Source organism: Natator depressus, chromosome 14 (genome assembly GCF_965152275.1).
Source record: "Natator depressus isolate rNatDep1 chromosome 14, rNatDep2.hap1, whole genome shotgun sequence".
In the NCBI taxonomy this organism is placed as follows: domain Eukaryota; kingdom Metazoa; phylum Chordata; order Testudines; family Cheloniidae; genus Natator; species Natator depressus.
In genome coordinates, this window is record NC_134247.1 from 21,039,188 (window position 1) to 21,062,446 (window position 23,259).

A 23,259-nucleotide genomic window follows, 5' to 3' on the forward strand; every position below is an offset into this window, starting at 1 on the left:
TAATTAATTAGCCTCACAGCACCCCTGTGAGGTCATTTAGCGTGACGACTATTTTACAGGTTACATTATTTATCGAAGGCCATGCAGCATAGAACCCAAGACTCCTGAATTCCAGTCTCGTGCTCTAACCATTAGGCTTCTCTCTTATCCAGACTCAACTGTGACCTGTTGTGACCAGATTTTGATCTGCAAGGTCTTACCTTCTCACACCCAATGACAGAACACAAAAAATAGCCATTCATGATAGCAGCTCACAGCTCTAATCTCATGAGGTTGATAGGTTGGATATTATACTCAGCATTGGTATTACAGGGCTGTTTCTGATCCATGTCAACTCTGCAGAAGGAACAGATTTATCAACTTCCCTCTGGTGTCAGGCTTGTTCGCAGGCAGTTCTACCATTTGCTTTGCACACGGTGAATGGTGAAGTGCGTGGATCTGCTGCTATTCTTGTGCCACTGGATCAGTGTAGCATTAGTCTGGAATGAAGAGACAGACTGGAGTCACTGCTCTTTATTAGCGAGAGCAGCATTCACCACGCTGGGCCAAATTCTGCCCTCATTAATGCCCTGTTGAAGTGAATAAGAGTTACATGGGATGCAAGGGCTGAAGCTGGTCCTTTGTCTTCACGGTAGTCGATTACATTTTCTTTATCACTCGTGTCATTTGCGAATTTACAGTCCAACTCTACCTTACTCAGGACCTAAATGAGTTATATTTGTTTTGCCAAGTCAGGCTTTTGCTGTGCAGAGGCAATGATGAGAAATTGTAGCATATGAAGACATAGTACTGAGGCAATTTACTGCGCATATCTTATTCTGCTGCAGTCCCATAAAAAAACACAGCTAACAGTAAAACTAAAGGACACACGGCACCGTATGGTCCTTTTATAGTGTTACTCATTATCAGAATTCTCAAATCTACATCTCATTGTCGGTGGATGACAACACAGTACCTTGCCTATATTTGTAATGTACCAAGAACACTGGGACTGCTTACTGCTATCCTTGAAGGAAATGATGACACTCCCTCCACACTGTGTAATCTAAAATCTGTTGCTGGATTTGAAAAGCTGGCGGAATTATCTTCCTGCATTTCATCAACCTCTTGGTTTAGTCAATTTAATTTAAATTGAAGACAGACTTTTATTTAGTCCCAACATTTTGACTTGAAGTTTGCCCATCTTAACAGTTCTGATTATTGTAGCATTTATAAAATGCTGGGATGCAAATGGCCTGACCAGGGCTTTAAAAATCAGAATTAAACCTTTATCTTTTTTATTAACAATGGCTTATTAAAATTCATCTTCACTGCTAGCTGGACTTCCGTAGCTACGCATGGAACGCTGGCCGCAGTACACACGACAGGGTTAAAGACTTTGTGGGGGGGAGAAGCATGCTGCTAAAAACACATAGAATATTGAGTCTAGAATTATAAAGTAACATTCTTGTAGTGTTATTAACTCAGCTATATTGTCAATGTGTATTTTCTATTCCTGTCGCTGGTAAACGTTTAGCTAAATGTATTAACTTTATTGTAAAATGTGTACTGGAAAGCGTACAGGTTATTAAAGGTGGCTAACTTAATACTACCTTCCTCCCTTTCATGCTTCTCCCATTCTTCCTCCAGTTTTCCCTTTCAACTAACTCAAGCAGAGGGAAGCCTTTTCCACTTGCACCACATTTTCCTCTCATTTGCACCATTGTAAACTAGGTGCGTCTCTGTTGAAGTCAGTGGAGCGATAATGGTATAACACTGATCCAGGTGAGCAGAATTTCAGGCCCCTTATACGGGCACCAGGGTTGAGTCCCCAGACAGTGTGGATTTGCTGACTGACTGAAATAATTGGTCTAAGTATTGTTCATCTCATTGGGTGTTTATTCTGAAGCCTAATAATGGCAGTTTAAATTGTCAGCATTAACTTTTTCTAATCATTGTACCAGAAACTTCCAGCTACTCTGGGATTGTGAGTGGAACTTGAGTAGAATTACTACCATTTCCTTCTCTCTGAGTTTGACCCTTGGAAAACAGGAGTTTCTAATGGAAGCCAATTGGTTGCTATTGCTCTCAGAAAATAACTAATCTTAATTTGATTTTGTCACCGTAAAGTTCTTTTGTCAGATTTCCCCGGGTGAGCACTATACACCAGCCAAGTTTGAACTTGGAAACTTCAGCCATGTTTTAGTAAATCCAAAAAACTGCTTAATTCTACTCAGAAAACTCCAAAATTGAATTGATTCTTCTCAAACCTTCTAAAAAATGCACCTTGCAAAAGTTGTCATCAACTGAAATTCTGACAAAGCCACAACAATTCACTCTCTCTGCCACACTGGACATTGATTTCTTCAGTAGCTTTAAACACACAAACTTGAGGCATTTTTCCTGATGTGTCTGCTCCACATGCTCGTAACTTACTAAGATCACTACCAAATTGTTACGATACTAATTCTCAGTGAGGAGATTTTACATGAAAAGTACTATAAGCTGACACAGGTCAGGCATTTTTGAGTTATCAGCACTGGTCACTAGAATCAGAACTAGTGAACTTGTCCTAGTTATAGTTATAACTCTAGTTATAACTCTAAAGCCACTCAGTGGAATTGGCTCCGCTTTTCTAGAAAGGCTCACCTTAGGACGGAGGTTGAGTGTGGAAATTTCAGCCATAAAAGAACATTTTTGAAAAAAGCTACAAGCATCTTGGAAACAATGGTGTAAATGGAAAATGTTTTGCAACCTTAACCTTAGCTTTTGCTCTAAAGAGATATGGGGATGGGAATGGAATAGCAGGTGACCGCAGGCTCTTTTGCTAACAAATGTGTGTTCTCTGCTTTTGTTTTTTTCCCTACAGCCCTCTGCTTGCAGTGTCCTTTGCAGCCTCCTGTGCAGTTCCAGGAATCGCCCTGCTGACCCTGGGAGTAAATCCTCTCACTGGGCTGCTGGGAGCCTTCAACATTTTCCTGTACACGTGTTGTTACACACCGATGAAAAGAATGAGCATCATCAACACGTGGGTGGGAGCTGTCGTTGGTGCCATTCCGCCTATCATGGGCTGGACTGCAGCGACCGGCAGCCTTGATGCTGGTGAGTATAAAATATAAGTCTCATATTTGGAGAGACAGGCAGAGATACAGGCGGTTGCCATTACTGCATTTGAGACAGCTGAAAATAACCACGCTGGAGACAAAGCTATTGGTTTCTCTTAAGCACGGGTAGTAGCGTAGGATGATTCAATACATATTGTAGCACAATGCTACAAAAACTGGTTTGTATTGCATTTAGTTAATAAAGACTTGTTTGTGTTGGCAAACATGCATGGCACTGTACCATATTAAGACTGAAGAAATAAACAGAGATCTTGTCATTCTGCCTTTAGAGACAAAGGACCAGTTGCAGGATGAGTTGCACAGAATATATGTTAAGACTGTCTGGGAACAAAAATCAGGATGAAGAGCACTGACACAGCATGTGGGCTGTGAATAGAACAAAATGTTATAGAAATTCAGAATAGAAACAGATCAAGTTAGGCTGACTTCAGTTGTGGAGTGAGGGGGGGCCAAAGGGTTCACAGGAAAAGTCCTGTGAGGTGTACCACTATGTCACCACATTCTAGAAACTATCCTAGAATGTTAATTTATTGGTAGAGTACTTAATTGCCTCCTTTTAAACTCTCAAAGTTCCTTTTTTTCCCCTCCTGAGGGTGTGGAGGTTCCTTTAAGTAACTGTGAATTATTTTTACATCACATATAAAACTGATCTGTTCACAAGCTAAACTCTGAGACAATTGGAGCTTGTTTTTCCTGCCAGCTAGGAACTTACAGCCTAAAAGTGTCACTAATTTGTTATATTCAAGTGAAACTCATGTAGTTCACATAACAGGCCCATTGAGAAATATAACAATCATTTATATAACCAGTTTAGCAGGATGATATAGATTATGGAATTGTTTAGCACGCACCCATCTCACTACTTGGCATGTTTAAGACTTTTCTTGTACTGCAATAACCAGAATTCTAAACAGAAATACTCAAAATCCATGCAAAGTCCTTATCAAACCATTCATTTTTTGTGGTAAACGTTAAATGTTGGAAATCAGCCTGAATTGCCGCTGTATGTAATCTATTCTGATGTCGCTCTAATTCAGAACTGTGTTGAAAGTTTTTTACCTGCACGTTACTTGGCATGTTGGTTTTCATTCACTTTATCATGTCTCCTAAGAAAAGATGATGAAATCTTGTGTTGTGGAATGCCTATGAGATCTTTTTAGGAAGCTCTGTGTTACTGAAGAGAAGAGAATTATTTTTAAAATGTTAAATAAGTATTTGTGTATATTTTAAAAAGTAATAAAGTAGATGTAGTTCTGGCCACTGTCAGACACAAGATACTGGCTTAGATGGACCTTGGCTCTGATCCAGTCTGGCAATTCCTATGTGTGACAAAGTGAGGACTTTCCCTTGTTATGTTGTATGTGAGCCTATGTGAGTCTTACTGTTTTGCATGAATGATGTGCGTGCCTCAGTTTCCCTGTGTATTGCACCAGTGTCTAAGTGGCGGGAATGAGGGGGTGTGACTTTTGCGGAAGCTGCTCCAGCTGCCTGCACTGATGCTATAGCCCCTTCATAACCTGTGACCCAGGATGGGGATGCGACTAGGTGACTCTTGGCCTGGGAAGCGAGACAAAGGCCGGAAGAGGAGCAATGGGCAGGGCAGGGGCCAGGCAGCTGGAGCAGCCTCCACAAAAGTCACACACCCTTATTCCCACCACCTAGACATTGGTGCAATACACAGGGAAACTGAGGCATGCACAGCATGGAAAACAGTAAGAGTCTCATAGGCTCACATACAACATAACAAGGGAAAATCCTCACTTCGTCACACTATGTTTCTATGTATGTATCAGTATGCTATTGCACAGTGTTTAAAGTAACTCCACATTCTCAATTCCAGGAGGTAGAACTCCCTAAATTTGTCTCACAGTTAGTTTGGGTGAGGCTGAGCTGCTTGCTCGGCAGAAATGGTACTGGTCAATATGAATCTATATAGTGGAATCCATGTATAGCAAACTTTGGATAATAGTGACTTAGAGTTGACTGCTTCAGTGCATTGCAATATGAAAAGTGCATTCGTCTTTATAATGAAAATAGACTAATAGTGGAAAATGACTTCACTGTAAGCTCAGTTCTCCAGTGTTGAACACCCTGAACTCAGCACTTGCGGGATTAGACCTCTGTAGGAGGTTTGTATGTGTGTTCACACACATAGAATCATAGAATCATAGAATATCAGGGTTGGAAGGGACCTCAGGAAGTCATCTAGTCCAACCCCCTGCTCAAAGCAGGACCAATCCCCAATTAAATCATCCCAGCCAGGGCTTTGTCAAGCCTGACCTTAAAAACTTTTAAGGAAGGAGATTCTACCACCTCCCTAGGTAACGCATTCCAATGTTTCACCACCCTCCTAGTGAAAAAGTTTTTCCTAATATCCAACCTAAACCTCCCCCACTGCAACTTGAGCATATATGAGCACATGCACCCATTCTCTTAAACCCGCATAACCAAGGTCATGGAACCTGTTAATGAAGTGTAATTAGCTAGCAGACCTAACCTGTTTTTAGGTAAAGGTGTGAAAATACCTTTGCACCTTTTTAAAAACAGGATTGAATATCCGGCTGAATAACAATGAAGAATGTGTAGCAGGGCAGTTAGAACGCTAAGGAAAACGCTCACCATTTCACTGGAATTTCTTGGGTTTACAGTTTATTGTGGATTTTCTCCCCTTGCAATCTGCTCAAGCACCCGTGTTCAGAGCAATCACATTATTGTACGTGTTTCTAGTTATGGCAAAGGTAGTCATTAAGGATAGAACTTCTTTCACTTCCCCCTTTGGTGGGCAAACTTGTACTTCACTGCCATCACTGCCCTACTTGCATGTATCAGAGGACAGCAAATGTTACTGACATGGTTCGGGAAGGGCTTACTGCTGAAAGATCATGTTGTTCCTTTGCCGTAATTTAAGACACTTCCTGGATTGCGGTTCTGGAGCTGAAGGTGCAGGTTTTGAAACAGCCTTTATAACATCTAGACTTCAGCAGAGATAAAGAAAATAAGTCAGGTTTAGTTCCAAAAGCCTCAGATTTGACCAACCTTTTTTCTATTTCCAAAGTCCATTTAGGAATTTGTTGTTATTTTCCAAAATAAATGCACATTAAAACGTCACAACTTCAAAGTCCGGTGTCTCAGCAACATCCAAGATAAGAAGTAGGTGTTGCATTTCCCACTGGAAGTCTGGGATTCTCTTATTTCCAATAATAACAATGCCTCGCTCTTATGCCCAGATAAAATTGTTAGTCTCTAAGGTGCCACAAGCATTCCTCGTTGTTTTCGCTCTTATATGCCTCTTTTCATCAGTAGATCTCAAAGTGCTTTACAAAACGCGTCCAGTGGCCTGTTGCTGCCATTTCTAGCCCTGATGGGTCTTGAGAGATCAGCGCTTGAAGATGTCAATGAACATCGTCTAGCCTGGAACTTGGGCCAGTGTACTTTGAGACAGAATACACATTTCAGGAGAAAGAAGGAAACATTTCTATAGAAAGTTGGTATTTTTAAATGGTGTCTATTTGAAACTGCTGGGAGATTTGGAATGTGAACATAAGTTCTAAGGGTGAGCAGAATGCAGGTGAGGTAATCAAAGATGTATGATAAATGCCACTTAACACATGCTTCTCACCATCACATATCTGGTCTATTTATGTATAGCTTGGCTGCCAGACAGTGGTTTGCAGTGCCGCATTTGCTTCCTTGAAAGCCCCTCCTACTGTTCCTTTGTGGTGCTGTTTCCTTCCAGTTAAATAAAAGGGTATTTGTTTGATTAATAAAGCCAGGTTCTGAAGTGACTTGTTTCACTTTGATGAAGGGGAGAAATCACAGCAAATTTGTTTTAAATCATAAGCGTTAGGATAAGGTCAGAGGAAAGCATCGGTACAGCTTTTCTCTCTTTGTTTTAGATTCTCCTTCTGGCCAAGACCCAGATTAAGCACTCCTCCTGCCCATGATACGGTTGAACTTATAGTTTGTTCAGTAGTACAGATGTCTGTAGGAAATAACATAGAGCTATTTGTTTTAGCACAAAAGAGAACAGCCACATATGTGCTTTAAGTTACACTCGTGCTGCTGCTTGCCTGTTGCTAGAAGTATTCATTGTCAGTTTTGACTTATTTTTTTCCTAATTAGCAAATATAGCAAAATAGAATTTATAGTGAATATTCCCAGCTCCAAAGGGCCGCATGCTGCCTTCAGATTTTTCATTTCAATGAACTCCATACGGTGATGTATGTTGGCTTGATGCCAACCAACTGAAACCTCCTCAGGTTTTAGAACCGAGTAGTTCAGTGCCACAGCATTCATATAAACCACCCAGTTCAATAGACGTGACAAGCGGGGATCTTCAGCATAATGTGCTTTATCAGTTAAGGGGATTTGTTCTGAGTAGGTGGCGGTGGCATAGCAGATAACCGTCTTGACAGCGTAGCAGACATTGCAGCCCCATGGTGGCCTGGAGCCATAGGTATTACTACACCCAGGAATGTTTATCTCAAGAGACTATTTAGTTTATCTCAGATGCTCCACTTCTGGTCTCTCTTTCCTGAAAGACATCTTGTACTGATTTTCATTCATTTTCAGACATTTAAATAATTCCTGGGGCCATGGAATTTATAGACTGAGTATCAATGGTAATCATGTGGAGGCTGACTTTTAAATTGCCTTTACTTTGTAATTCAAATTGTGTTGTGTGGTAGACATTAATTATGTCAGCCAACATCTATTTACAAATGGGGATTTAAAAATGGACAGTTCTTATCTGCAAGTGACATTTTGCAGATGGATGGTTTTAGTAACAAAAAAGAGAAGAGGAGGAGAGAGAGGGGGCTGTTTCATGACCTGACAAAGGACCGTTTCTGATACCTTTCCCGGGATAGCCCTTGTCTGCCAGGAAGAGAGAGGTAAAGCAAAACATAATTGTGGCTGAAATAAATATTACAGCCCTTTGCGTTTTTCTTTCTTTCACACTGTCTTTTTGACTAAACAGTTTGAATTTTTAAAAGCCTATTGACGTGGACGCAGGTCTATTGTGAGAGCTTTCGGTGCCCAGAGCAAGACTAGATTATAATGTTCCTGGGGTCTTTGCTAACAAAATCAAGTCTTTTAGGGTTTCACTTCTCTTCAAAGACAAGATGACGAAGGAGTTCTTACTCTGTTTCATGGGAAGGTAGAGAGATTAATGTCATTGACATATGAGCATAGGAAGCTGGCGGCCCAGAAGTGTGCTCGGTGTGGGTAAAAACTGAGGCAGATGGGCAGTGCTTGTAGGCAGCTGTTTTAAATTTAAGACAAAAGTGAGTGAATTATTCTGTGGTTTTTTTCGTCATGTGAGACACAAAAGAAGTGGTGATTCCACCATGGAGGCACCTTGGGGGACTGACTCAGTCTGAAAGATGAAATCAAAGTCAAATAAATTCACCGTTATCCCAATTCTATGCATCATGCACAGCTGTTACCAGCACAGTGCTTTCATCTTCCAGATGAACAATATTGAACTGTGTGGGGCAGCTGTCGCGGTGCCCCAGTCTGTGCCAGTAGGGGGCACCAAAACAGCAGCAGGGTTCAGTAAAGACTCTGACTTCAGTGAGCCAGCCTAGTAGCTGCAAAGGAAGGCTGAAGTGCCTTTGAGTATAACCCCATCTGTGGCAATGGAAGTTTTTAGTACTTGGCTGAAAATGTTACTTTGAGACACTTCTGCAGATACTCTCTAAACATACTTGCACCTGTAAACGCCTGAGTCATTTCAGTCACACAGTCACATTTGAGGCAATAGACGTGATACTAACGCTCGTTAAGATTAATCAAAAGAGCGGGTCATTGTTGTCCTTCAAAAGCAGTCTTGGACTAACTCCTTAATCAGACTGCCAGAGAATCCACAAACAATATGTCCAACTGCCTCTTCCATACTACCCATGTCTTCCTCTCTAATCCGGGTCTTCCACAAAGAGCAAAGGGTCATCTTGCATTCACACTGAAAGATATTTCAACTATGAGGCCTTTAGCAGCATGTGTGTGGGTCTACAGTATCATGTAAAAAAGTGTGTGTGTGTGTGTGTGTGTGTGTACATGCACACACACATATTATATACACATGGCGAACACAACCGAAGAAATCTGTAGGACTGTTTCCTTTAGAGGTTGTCCCAAAGAAGGCCTCAAGATGGAAATCTCATTGCTACCTTTATTTCCCATTTCCAGTGAATATTTAAGATCCTCCTTTTGTTCTGCTTGCAGTTCATATACGGATACAACATTCCCTTCCTTTTATGTACTCCGGCACAGAAGTCTATTGCTCCACTGAAGCAGTCCTGTTCCACAGGTCCTTTGTGCCACCCTTCAAAAGAAACGGCTATTGAAACCCATGACCATGAAGCTTTTTTGGTTTGGGATTTTTTCCCCCTTGCCCTTAGTTTACATAACCATATAACCTTGAAAGCACACAATTATCAGTGAACGTGGAGGCTGGAGCATAGAGCCATGTAGGGCTACATTGATAGTCAGTCCTATTGTGTGCAGTGTAGAGACCTTATATAAATGCAACAAGCTTTAGAAGAGATACATTTTTTTTCTCTTCAAGGCTACTCAGCCACTCACATGTCAACTGACACAATCAATAGTGTATTCTGTTTGTAGTAGAAAAAAATGCCGGCTGAAGGCTTACCATGCCACCACTGCAGAAATATTAGAGCTGTGAAATACAGTGGAATTCTATCACCAGTTAGTCTTGCTAAGACTACTGAATGTACAACTCTGAGATGCCTTGATGCTTGAGAATGTCACATGGAGATTTCTATCGTACGGAGGTAATCCCACTCCCACCCCCGAAAAGAACAGTGGACATTGACAGTTAAATGGCAGCCTGCATTTTTTCCTAAATGACGTTATTTTAAAAACATCCCTATGCAACATTTTGTACATAGATAATAGGACGCAGGCCAACTCACGCACCCCAAACAGTTATTTTCTGTCCCTGAAACTAATTGAGGGGAGAGGATCACAAGCTCCACCTCTCACTCCCAAGAAGAAAATTCTGCCATCAGGTTAAAGGAGAAAAATATCTGCGTTTCAAGGCAGTGCAGCTGTGATGCAGATGACACAATCATGCCCAGAGATGTATGGATATGTTTGCTGTACAGTACTGCACTCATGCGATTAATTCAAAAAAATTAAGCACGATTAAAAAAATTAATTGCGATTAATCACAGTTTTAATTGCACTGTTAGGCAATAGAATACCAATTAAAATTTACTATTTTTGAATGTTTTTCTACATTTTCAAATATATTGACTTAAATTACAACACAGAATTCAAAGTGTACAGTGCTCACTTTATATTATTATTTTGATTACAAATATTTACACTGTAAAAATGATAAACAAGAGAAATAGTATTTTTCAATTCACGTCATACAAGTACCATAATGCACTCTCTTTATTGTGAAAGTGCAACTTACAAATGTAGATTTTTTTTTTTGTTACATAACTGCACTCAAAAACAAAACACTGTAAAATTTTAGAGCCTACAAGTGCACTCAATCCTACTTCTTATTCAGCCAGTCACTAAGATAAACAAGTTTGTTTCCATTTACAGGAGATAATGCTGCTGGCTTCTTATTTACAATGTCACCTGAAAGTGAGAACAGAAGTTCGCATGGCACTTTTGTAGCCAGTATTGCAAGGTATTTACATACCACGTATGCTAAATATTCATATGCCCCTTTATGCTTCGGCCACCATTCGAGAGGACATGCTTCCATGCTGATGACGCTCGTTAACAGAATAATGCATTAAGTGAATTTTGACTGAACTCCTTGGGAGAGAATAGTATGTCTCCTGCTCTGTTTTACCCGCATTCTGCCATATATTTCATGTTATAGCAGTCTTGGATGATGACCCAGCACATGTTGTTTTTTTTAAGAACACTTTCACTGCAAATTTGACAAAACGCAAAGAAGGTACCAATGTGAGATTTCTAAAGATAGCTACAGCACTCAACCCAAGGTTTAAGAATCTGAAGTGCCTTCCAAAATCTGAGAGGGATGAGGTTTGGAGCATGCTTTCAGAAGTCTTAAAAGAGCAACACTCCAATACGCAAACTGCAGAACCCAAACCATCAAAAAAGAAAATCAACCATCTGCTGGTGGCATCTTACTCACATGATGAAAGTGAACGTGCGTTGGCCTACACTGCTTTGGATCGTTATCAAGCAGAACCCGTCTTCAGCATTCACGCATGTCCTCTGGAATGGTGGTTGAAGGTGAAGGGACATATGAATCTTTAGCACATCTGGCACATAAATATCTTGCAATGCCAGCTACAATAGTGCCATGCAAACGTGTGTTCTCACTTTCAGGTGACATTGTAAACAAGAAGCAGGCAGCATTATCTCCTGCAAATGTAAACAAACTTGTTTGTCTGAGTGACTGGCTGAACAAGAAGTAGGACTGAGTGGACTTGTAGGCTCTAAAGTTTTACATTGTTTTATTTTTGAATGAAGTTATTTTTTATACATAATTCTATATTTGTAAGTTCAACTTTCATGATAGAGATTATATTCCAATACTTGTATGAGGTGACTTGAAAAATACTATTTCTTTTGTTTTTTACAGCACAAATATTTGTAATCAAAAATGAATATAAAGTGAGCACTGCACATTTAGAATTCTGTGTTGTAACTGAAATCAATATATTTGAAAATGTAGAAAACATCCAAAAATATTTAAATAAATGGTATTCTATTATTGTTTAACAGTGCAATTAATCGCACTATTAATCACGATTAATTTTTTTAAGCATGCGCTTAATCACGATTAATGTTTTTAATTGCCTGACAGCCCGTGTGTGTGTGTGTGTATTAGCTATGGCTGTGTAGATTGATAGAACAGCCAATGTCTTTGAAGACTGACAATAATGCCACTTTAGGAATCAGCTTCCACATCCACCTAAGAATCATAGTTCTTCATCCCCAAGTCCTCAGAAGAGTACATTTTGGGGCTGGTATTGCACTGAATCTCAATCTTGAATGATAAGCTATGGGGAAAGACAAGATACCATAACTGAACTCTAAAATCTTTCTCCAGGCCTACAACGGTTGCACACTTACAGATTCTCAACGTAAAGTGCCTGGGCATGTTAAATTTTGGCTGTAAACAAACACAAAACTGAGATTAAGCAAGGGATAAAAGATGTCTTTCAGGGAGCATCGAATGCCTTTTCTGTTGGGTAACTTTCTATAAAAATCATGCAGGACTACTGCAAAGAGTTTAGGATTAATTAAGAAAGGTGAGGAATACAAAGCCTGGAAAATCAAGTTTACCCATAGGCAGATGGCTGCAGCTGGACTAATTCAAGTCTCCCAGTTCTAATCTACCTTGTCTGGATTAAAGAGGAGTAATTTGTTCAACATCTTTTAACTAAGGAGAGCCAGTTGTGTCATATCAAAGGGAGCTATGTGTGGTTGTTTTCTGACTACAGTCCATTAAAAGCTAAGCTTAGACTTGCAAACCTTTCACTTCTGACATGAGCCAAACTCATACCCAGTTTCCTTGAGACGAAAGGCTGGTGCTTTCCCCTAGTGTGTCAGTCAGCTACCAAAGTCTGGAAATAATTTTAAAATTCCTTCACATTATTCAAGGCAGAAGAATTACTAAAATTGTGCTTTAAGCAAAACAGCATTCTTAGGTTGCCAAGGCAGTAAACACCAGCTTTGGGAAATACAGTAAGATTTCAACATCTGTTTTGGAGCTGATATTTTAACCATTCTATGTTTATTTTACATGCCTAGTTGGCCACTTCCCAGTCATACATATGGGGGGCCAAAAAAGAGACAGAAAAGGGAGCATATCCATACTGATCTGCAACTCCAGATCACACTTCCCCCCTTTTTTGTTGTATTGATGACATACAACACCTGTTTGCCCCAACTTGGGCATACAAATGTAATCAGTGTTCTGCAAACCACCATGCTTTTATGGACTAGAAGACTCTCTGCTTAGTCAAAAGAGCAGTGAGTGGGATGGGGTAGAGAATAAGCTATTCATGCTCTTAGTGCATTTACTGGAATGTAATGCATGTATTGGTCTCTGTACTCCTAAAATAACTTTGTTTCCCTGTGCTGCCGTGAAGCCAACGCATTATAGTGAAGATGTCAATCTCTTCTCTTTTAGTCAATGCGGTTCATTATTGCATGTTACATGAACCTTGTAGGCTGATTTGTGTTTAGTGAGCTTATATCTCTTCGGTGTAATCTCGGTACAAGAAATATGGCATTGTTAGAAGAAATATTTGGGGTTTATAAAGCAAACACCCAAATGATGGCAAAGCTGTTTGAAACAATTTCATCAAAAGTTTTTCAGCGCTACCACTGATGCCGGACCAGGTCAATAATTAGATGGGGCACCTCTCACACCAACACCACCTCATGCAAGTGGGTTTTCCTGTCAGTAGGTGGCCCTCTCCCCTTTTTTGAGTCAGTATTTAAGCAATACTCAGGGACGCCGTGTTGCTGAAGGTATCATCTTTAAGATGAGACAGAGCAGGGGGTCCTGATCACTTGTGGTCACTAAAAAGTCCATGCACATTTTGTAAGACCAAGAGGGCTAAAAATGGTGTCCTGACCAAATCTCTCCTCTGCAACAGCCTGCCTTCAGAAATTTCCCTCGGAGCATGGTGGGAGAAGATAACTGCAAAGAGTATACTTCTCTCCCTGTCCTAAACTAATGTGCATTGTTTAACAGCTGCTGCTTTTAATCCCAGAGGTGGCTGCCTTGTGATGGTGGATGAAATCGTCACTATACAGTGTATAGTTTGTATGTAAGTCAGTGAAATGCAGGATATGATTTCAACTGACTGCTTAACAAATGTAATATTGTCAAGATATTAATGTCAAAAAGTATCCGAAATATGCCATCCTTTGCAGTAAGTGGGTGAGGAGCTGGGTCTGGACTTCTCTTTTTTTGTCCTATAAAAAAGGAGTGTCTGTTCAAAATAATGCTGCAGTTGCGATCTCTTTCTGACTTTTCCTCTTAGCCACGCAACTCAGTATTCCCATAGTTAATGTGAACAGACTATGTTATCCTTACTGAGTCGTTCAGGGAATTAGTAATGGAGAGTAGAACCTTTCATGTATGATCACTGATTCTAATGCAGGCCCAGGTTTGTAGTGACCAGACATTGTTGACATCTGATGGTTGTCCAGTGCCCTGTGTGAAGTGAATCAGTTATCAGAGTTCAGATCCCACTCCACAGGTATTCACATAATAAAAAACCTTGTTACTTGTAATGACAGAGAGTCCAAGGACTGAGTGGGCCCAGAGACTGAACTGCCCTAGTGACCCGAAATTTGGGCCTTCAGCAAATAGTCATTGAAGCACAATGATGAGGAAGTTTGGTGGTGGAGGATTTACCATCTTTTTGTTCTGTGTTTATACAGCACCTAGCACAGTAGGGTCCTGGTCTATGACTAGGGCTTCTTGGAGCTGCGGTATTACAAATAATTAATAAAACTACTAATAATCCAGAGATGTTATTGTGACACATTCCATAGACACTAAAGAATAGAAGTAGAGATTTTCAAAAGTGACTAGTGATTTTGGTTGGCTTGATTTTTGGGTGACCAATTTGACAACGTAAAGAGCCAGTTCTCAGAGGGCGAGTACTCAGTGCTTTCTGGAAATCAGACCCTTTAGGGGTGTGTCCATTTGGGAGCCCAAAATCACTCATCACTCTCAAATTTTGACCAAAGACGTTTCTGGCACCTGACAATTTCTTACCATGAGGCTTTGTGAAATGTTTTGGGATTTTGCACTTTCCCCTATATAAGAAACATTTTATGGAACCTCAAAACCTTAACAAGCAACAGTAACCTTTTCTTCATAGGGGGGTGGGGGGGGAACTTGGTTAATAGTTAACATTTTGGCTGCATCTCAATTAAACAAAAAATTCAAAAGATGTTTCAGCTTGCTATATTTATCAAGAAATGTATTACTGCCATTAGAATGGATTTAAAATGAAAGCAGTAAGAAAACTGCTAACAGTTAAATGTTAGACACTAAAGTTTAATGTTCATCACAGTCTGTGCCTTTAAGTTTATGGAGACTGGACCTGGTTTTCTGTTACCCTATTTCTTGTGTGATCATTTAAACCATTGCAAAGTGGGAATTGAAATGATCCCAGTCAGAATGGTCACATTTTACACTGGTGAAAATGGCTGCAAAGGTGGGAGGGCAATGGAGTTTCAGAAATCTAATGAAATTCCTCTGCCAAATCATCAGCATTGGTAATTATCTCCCCCTGGAGAAGTGGATGGAGTTTGCGATGGTCATGGCTGTTCCTGAACTCACAACTATTATAAACTCTGCAAAGAAGTCCAAAGAGTTTGATATTTGTGGGCTCCCAGTTAACAAAGCCTGTGGAGAAGCTGAAAGATTTTATAAGGGTTACAAATTGGTATACCTCTATTCACTGCTATTACCAGTGCCACAGAGAAACCAATGGAGCTTATGAAGGCCAGGGTATTTCTGGTATTAAACTGGGGTTTCCAAACTCCTGGCTTTAACAAACTCTTTTTTTTTTTAAAGGCAGTTCTTACAATTATGAACCAGTTAGGCCTTGGATCATACTGTGCCAGCTCTGAGAAGATGCCAACAGAATGTATCATGGGTGTGAACTAACTAATCTGATCTCACCATAATTAAACTCCATAGAGAGAAATCATTTATGCTAGTTATATCTATATTCACAGCTATCAAGAACTCCACAGGGAAACCAGTGCAGTCTATAGAATAGTGAACTGGCCCATTCTTCAGCTATAGTCCTTCATGTAATAACATTGCTTACAAACACCATTGACATACTTATGACATAGTTAATGTTTGTCAAGCAATTCGAGTCTTTTAATTCTTGTCATTGGCTGGAAGTTTGTAACGTCCCTAGCCAGGGCTCATTTGACACTGGAGTACGTCCTCTCCTGTTTTCCAATTAAATCAGCACTTACATGACACTTAGCAATCTTTGGAAACCCAACAAAGTCAGCAAGGCATCTGGAAAACTAACAAATGGATCACCAGTGAAATAAGGGGGAAAATGCAGCTCCAGGTTTGGATCAATTAAAATCCCCATAATGGCCTGTTAAATTGTTTTACTATTTAGCTTCTCTATAAAATACCCGTTATTTCTGAAGTAGTGATGTAATAAAAGTAGTTTAAAAACTCCAAAGGCGCTCACACTAAAGCCAGATCTTTGCAAATGGGAATTCAGTCTCAAAGTAATTCTGGCTGGTTTGTTTGTGTGTAAGAGTTGCCTCAAGATGATTTTTTTTAATTGAAAAGGTAGTGTTATAGTGAGGGGAATTACTACAGTTTCCAGTGTGTTTGAGGTTTTGTATGCTTTTTGGGGGTTGGCTGCACACCAAAGATTGAACAACTTCATAGGTGAAGACTCTCTGTTACAGACCAAAGGCACAGGAACATAGGGCTTGTCATACCAGATCAAAGAGAGGGGAACCAGAAAGAACTTGCATGTATTAATTCTTGCTCTGAGTCTATCCCTACCTCAGTTTCCCCATATGGTGGATAATTGTAACTTATCTCCCTGGGTGTTGTGAGAAATAATGAGCTAATGTTTGTAAAGCCCTTTGAAGATAAAAAATCCTGCGTTAAGTGCAGAGTATTACTGTCTTAGGTTCATCAAGTCTGGTATCCTGCCTTCGGGAGCAAGTATTTCAGTTGAAGAGGAAAAGCCTAAAGAAACAAATACTACAGAGATGTACTATTTATAGGCTCAATCCTGCTGCCTTGCAAAGTCAGTGGAGAAACTTGCTTTGATTTCAATGAAGAAGCATCAATCCTGATTCTCACCAGACTTTGAAAATGGTGTTTTGTGCACCATGGCCAAGATTTTCAGAAGTTACTAGTGATATTTGGGTGCCCAACTCATCATCTTAAAAGGTTCTGATTTTCAGAAAGTGTTGGACATTGCCTTTCTGAAAATCAGGCCCCTTCAAGGAGTCTTGGGTTGGATACCCAAATATCACTAATCACATTTTAAAATCGTAGCCCATGCTTGCCTTTAATTCTCCTGCTAACTACATTGTCCAAGGATCTGAATTCCTATCCTGGTAGCCTTTCCTTGTCTCTGTACTTAATGTAAGCAGCTTCCAGGGACATGGAACTCACAAAATAGCAAAAGTGTATTCATAATTTTGAAAAAGATGTGAAACAAATGCTCAGACTGCCAAGGCATCTTATATGCAATGTTGTTGTAGCCGTGTTGGTCCCAGGATATTAGAGAGACAAGGTGGGTGAGGTAATATCTTTTATTGGACCAACTTCTGTCTGTGGGATAGAGACAAGCTTTTGAGTTTACACAGAACTCTTCTTCGGGTCTGGACGCTGTGTAAGCTCGAAAGCTTGTTTCTCTCACCAGTCCAAAAAAAGATGTTCTCCCATCCACCTCATCTCTCACAGCATCTTATAGGCAGCTAGCAAACTGCCCTTATATTTAGATTTTTGATGATGCAGCAGTGACATCCTCTGGCTGGTTGGGGTGGTATGAGCTATGGGCCTTGGTACCAGCCTGGATTATTATTTGGAGGAGGGTAACGACGACACTGTGCGCCACAAGACAGAAAGATCAACATTCCCAACCCCAAGGAGTTCACAACCAAAACAGACCCAGAGAAAACCTGAATCACTGAGGAAATAACTTAGGCCCCAATCCACAAAGGGACTTTGGCACTGCACATCTATTGCTCTTTGATCAATAACTAAAGAATCATTGGAGCAGGGGAACTGGACCTTGGGTCTGCCACCTCCCGGGTGGGTACCTAATACTCAGGCTATAGAGTCATTCTCACACTCTCTCTCTCTCTGTCAGGCTTAATGACTGTATTTATACAGATTAAATGGGAGAGATCTAGAGCGACCCACATCAGAATAGATGTGGTTAGAGTGCTCTCCTGAGAGGTGGGAAATCCTCTGTTCAAATCCTTTCTCCTCCTTGAGCAGAGTGGGGAACTGAACCTAGGTCTCCCCCATCCTGGGTGTGTGCTCTAACCACTGAGCTAAAAGGTGGGCTGCTGCTCCTCCTCCTGCTGGGTTTTGAACGGGGTCTGATCTCTGCAGAGTGCTCAGAGCACACCTACTGGATAGGCCCTATTGGCAAAACAGGCACTCCTCCACCTGTCTTCCCCCAGTTCATGGATTGTGCTGAAGCTTAGGTGGGAGATGAGCATCCGGACGCTTGAGAGAAGCAGCAGTGCACATGCTCGGAGGCAGAAACTTAGGTACCTTGGGAGCCCTGGTGATTTTGTGGATCACATCAGCATCTAAAACTGGGACTTAGATAACTAAATGTGGGGCTTAGGTGCCCAAGTGCCTTTGTAGAGGTGGGACTTAGTGTGTGTTAGTTATTAGGAACTCACTCCTTCTGGAAAGAGGTGAGCTTTTAGGAAGGAGTAAAGGACCTGATCTTCTGACTGAAGCCAGATTTTGCCATTGACGTTAAAGCCTGATTCTGCTTCCATTAGATGAGCAAGAAGGGGTGGTAGCGTGGGAGTGGAAGTGGGAGGTCATTCCCAGAAAGGACAAACACATGGAGGTTGGAAGATGCAAATAGGATATCGCATCTGGAGTGGAGGGGAGGTAGAAGAGAAGGGAACAACAGGGATGGTCTACAGGTTGAACTCTCACAGGTGATGTTAGTGTAGATGAGGGACACACATGTATATAGCCCAGTCTGAGGGCCCATTCCAAAGCCCACTGGAGTCAATTGGACTCCCATTGACTTCAACATGCTTTGGATCAGGTCCCACATATGTTTAGGAGTCCCTGAAGAGTACATCAGTTAGGTGCTTTTGTATTTAAAGCCTGTATTCAGAGTTGGTCTTGCGAAGTAAGCAGTTCTCCGCTGCCTTCTGCTCTGCTCTGCCATGTTTGTACTTTGTCACCCCAGGATATAATGATTAAGCAGTTGAGAAGCCTCTACACCTGTGAGCAATTTGCAGTCTTCACAAAATGAAGAAGGAGAAACTCCAGCTGAGCCTCCGAATTATTTTGTCATCACTGGTATCACAGTTTTCAGGATGTGACTGTTTCCTGCATAGGCTCCTTTTCTCACTGCATCTCAGTGAATAGGACTCATCTTGTCAATAACTTTTTCTTATCCTGTCACACACTTCCTTCCTTCTACTGTGTTTTCCCTGCTCTGAGTGCTCCCATGAGGGAATTTTGGAGAGATTAAGTTTGTGTCCTAGAGGCTGTGAAAAAAAATTCTTCTACCAAACTTCTCTTAAGTTTCAACAAATCACCCCCAGGTGGAAACTGAACTGGTGCCTAGATATTGAGGTGACAGGTGCATCAGAAATAAATTATTTGAAGAAACACCGTTTGCAAGTTTAAAAAAAAAAATCTCCAAAAACCGCATAATTTCTGATAAACAGAGAATATCCCCTTGACTTCTTTACAGTATTTGAGTGTGATAGGTTATTTATGAGTGATTAGTTCCATGGGAGTGGCGGGCAGTTGTCATAAGCTCTGCAGTGGTAGCACTTGGTGGTATGGGTAAGCTTCATAAAGGTGTGGAAATGTTGTATGCAGTGCTCCTTTGCAATGATCTAAGATGAGCACTCTAATGCATGTTTCCTTTTCTTTCCTTTTGCAGGCGCATTGCTGTTGGGAGGAATTCTCTATTCCTGGCAGTTTCCTCATTTCAATGCCCTGAGCTGGGGCCTCCGGGAGGATTACTCACGAGGAGGATACTGCATGATGTCTGTCACCCATCCTGCGATGTGCCGGCGGGTTGCTCTGCGTCACTGCTTGGCCTTAATTGGATTCTCGACATTGGCCCCCATCCTCAATGTCACCACATGGAATTTTCCGCTCATTTCACTCCCTATCAACCTGTACATTTCCTACCTCGGCTTTCGGTTCTACAGGGATGCAGATCGCAGCAGCTCCAGGAAACTTTTCTTCTGCAGCCTGTGGCACTTACCAATGCTTCTACTTCTCATGCTCACATGTAAGAAATCCCTGCTAGAGAAAGAAGACAAAAGTGAGCTTCTCAGTTGAAATCGGGTTGTCTTAATGTCAATTAGAGCTCAAATGACACCTATTTTTATTGTCAAGCAGAGGGTCTTTTGCTAATTATGGGCAGGAAAATCTATGGCAGTGTGTTTAAAGAGAATCCCTTGTGCTCGGTGACCACTTTAAAAAAAAAATGAGAAAACAATTATGTAAAGGGAGGAACTTGGGGGACTTAAATGGCTCATGGGCTTGGTCAATGGGATCAAAGCCCCTTTCACTTCTTAGGTCATGAGTTAAAATCCAGCCTAGGTGAAAAATTAATCGTGTTTCCCTGGGCTTCCTGCTAGCCTACATGAAATGAGTTTGATGAATGAGTGAAATGAGCAGGTATCTACACTGCAGAAGCACCAGCCCCACAATTGGCCCTCATCTTTGACATTCTTAGTGAGGAAGCCAAGGAGACTCATTGGATATTGAGCTTTACTCTATCTTCCCGCAAGCAGGTATTCTGTCCAGAATAGGTTTGAGGCACATTGGCAGGGTAGTGAGGGGGAAGCTTGCATTGCCACAGTCATGCCATCCCTGCTCTGTGACTAAATGGAGGGCTTCAATTTCCAGGACTGTCAATCCGGCACCTTTCACAAGGGTTGAGTTCACTTTGATGTATTTTCAGAGAACGCAGATTATTTTCTATTAGGTCTTCAGCACTCTGTAGATCATACAACACACAGAGCACATTAGCACTTAAACAGGCTCTGGCTGAATGGAGATAGTTCCTAGTCTCTACCTTTCACATGCTCATGGCGATTTTTATTGTGTTCCATCACAGAGGAACTTCTCACCCTGGCTAGAGTTCTTTCTGTGAGAAATCTTTAGGGCTTGAATGCCCAGGGCCAGATCCTCAACTGGTATAAACTGACACAGCTATGTCAACTTCACTGGAGCTTAGCTGATTTATACCAGCTCAGGATCAGGCCCTCAGAATCCAATAATTTGAGGTTTTCTGTATGCTAACATGAATTGTGCCAACGTATTCAGTGTAAGAGCCTGTCTGCTGGTGAGGCATTTCTTGTAATTAATTGAGTTCTGAGCTCGCATTAAGAAATACGACACTTTATTACGTATCATGGCACAGTTGCGGCTCCAAGAGAAGATCGCTATGAAGTGCATTATTGGTCGGGAATCACGTTTTCTCGGTCTTGAGGAAAAGCCAGTTTTCATTCCAGCTACAGCCTGAACTTAAAAACTAGTTCAGCAAGTTCAAATTGCAACCAGCATAGCTGAAGTTTACTATAAGGGCATGGCCACACAAGAAAAATGTGTCATGTTATAATGTTAATTAACATGATGTAAGACAGTCTGTGTAGACAAGCATTGACTTGTTTGTAGTCATGTTAGTGGGTCATGGTTAACCCAGGGTGCACTGTACGTTTAGCCATGACCCACTAACATGATGTTAAACACAACAGCATGCTGTGTAGACAAGGAGTAGTTTACATTGTGTTAGTTAACGAGTATAACAACTTGTGGATTTTCCTCACTGTAAACAAGCCCCAAGCTTTTTCCAGTGTGTACAAGGTCCATTCTAATACTGTTGTGCACCAGATCCAAGGCTTTTGCTGATGGCGAGGTCTGCCAGTGGTGAAATGGAATATTTTATCTCACCTGATATCCAGGAAAGCCCTTCAAAGAATTTCACAAGTTTGCCAGTGTCCTTGTCACCTGGATATAAAAACTTGACAGCATCCTTTAATGCTGCAGAACGATTCTGGTCTCAATTACACTGGTGTAAATCAGGAGTGACTCCATTGCCCTCGGTCTCTATTGGCAACAGTGCTCTATGGGAACAGAATCAGGTGTTTTAAATGACATTTAAACAATCAGACATAAGATGCTTGCCTCTCTCAACTGATTGCAGATAACAGTGCTGAGTCCCTGTTACTGTTTTTCTGAAACAGACTCCATTGTATTCAGGTTGTTTACTGTGGGAACACTGCATAGGAATACCTGGAAACAGTCTACAAACCAGTACAACTTCTCCGTTTGTAAAATATATGAATTTGTTCTGCAGTAAAACACATACTGTACAAGAGCAATGGAGTGCGGGGTATCATTTCTTGTACGTGATTCACTTTGTTTAGCCTAATACAAGAGCCACCTTATGCTGGTTTCGCAGCATCCCTAGTAGCAGTAACATTTGTGTCATATGATCAAGCCTTATATTAATTGGGAACGGATGGGAAATGCGTGTTATGTTGCAAAATGCTTCTATTGAAAATGAAAATGCAGCGGTGAGTGGAGAAAGCTGGCAACATTTTGCAAAATGAAATAAGATTCTGTGAATGGTTCACTTGCTCAGAAGAACACGAGGAACTTGGAGAGCAGGTGGTGGGCTTGGCAGACCTCAGAATAGTTGTGGCATGGTCAGAGGAACTGGCATGCTGAGAGGACAGATTGGGAACAAGAAGAGGTGGCTTTCCTCATTCCCACTGAGCCAGTTGAGAAGCAGGCCCCCCCAGCATGGCATAGGAACACTGTGCTCCTTTCAGGGCTATTAAGGCTCCCGTGGTATTTTTCCCCAAGAGTAGCGGTGCTAGCCTTAGGGCTGGTCTACACTACCATGCTAAATCGATCAAAGTTATGCAACTTCAATTACATGAATGTCACTGAAGTCGGTGTAGTTATATCCACTTACTGCAGTGGCTACGCTGCGCTGTGTCAACGGGAGAGCATCTCCCGTCGACTTCCCTGACGCTTTTCGGGGAGGTGGAGTACACTAATCGATGGGAGAGCACTCTCCCATTGATTTAGTGTGTCTTCACCAGAGCCGCTAAATCGACACTCGCTGCATTGATTGCAGCAGTGCCGATCTACTGGTAAGTGTAGACATGCCCTTAGCATCCTGGCTGAGGTTTGCCTTCCTAAAACTCCCCTTGTGGTTCCAGTTGGAGAGAGCCGTTATCTTCATGGCCTGTTCTAAAAATGTCTGTAGCCTTCGTCAATTTTAAGGCCAGAAGGGAGCATTTTGATTATCTAGTCTGACTTGCATAACAAAGGCCATAGAATTTCATCCAGTGGTGCCTGCATCAAAACCTAGCTCAACCACAAGAGATTAGCATAATTTTGTAGAAAGTCGATCTTGGA

The 23,259-nt window shown here is 41.3% G+C and overlaps 1 protein-coding gene across 5 annotated transcripts in view; it reads left to right on the forward strand.

Moving 5' to 3' along the window:
* Positions 1-22,239, forward strand: part of COX10 (cytochrome c oxidase assembly factor heme A:farnesyltransferase COX10) — a 157,271-nt gene extending 135,032 nt beyond the window's left edge. For all 5 annotated transcript variants that reach the window (XM_074970901.1, XM_074970899.1, XM_074970902.1 and 2 more), the window contains 2 exons: positions 2,849-3,081; positions 19,754-22,239. In XM_074970901.1, the coding sequence (XP_074827002.1) occupies positions 2,849-3,081; positions 19,754-20,160 (640 nt within the window). In that variant the 3' untranslated portion in view covers positions 20,161-22,239. The remainder of the gene's footprint in view (positions 1-2,848; positions 3,082-19,753) is intronic.
* Positions 22,240-23,259: the final 1,020 nt, after the last annotated feature.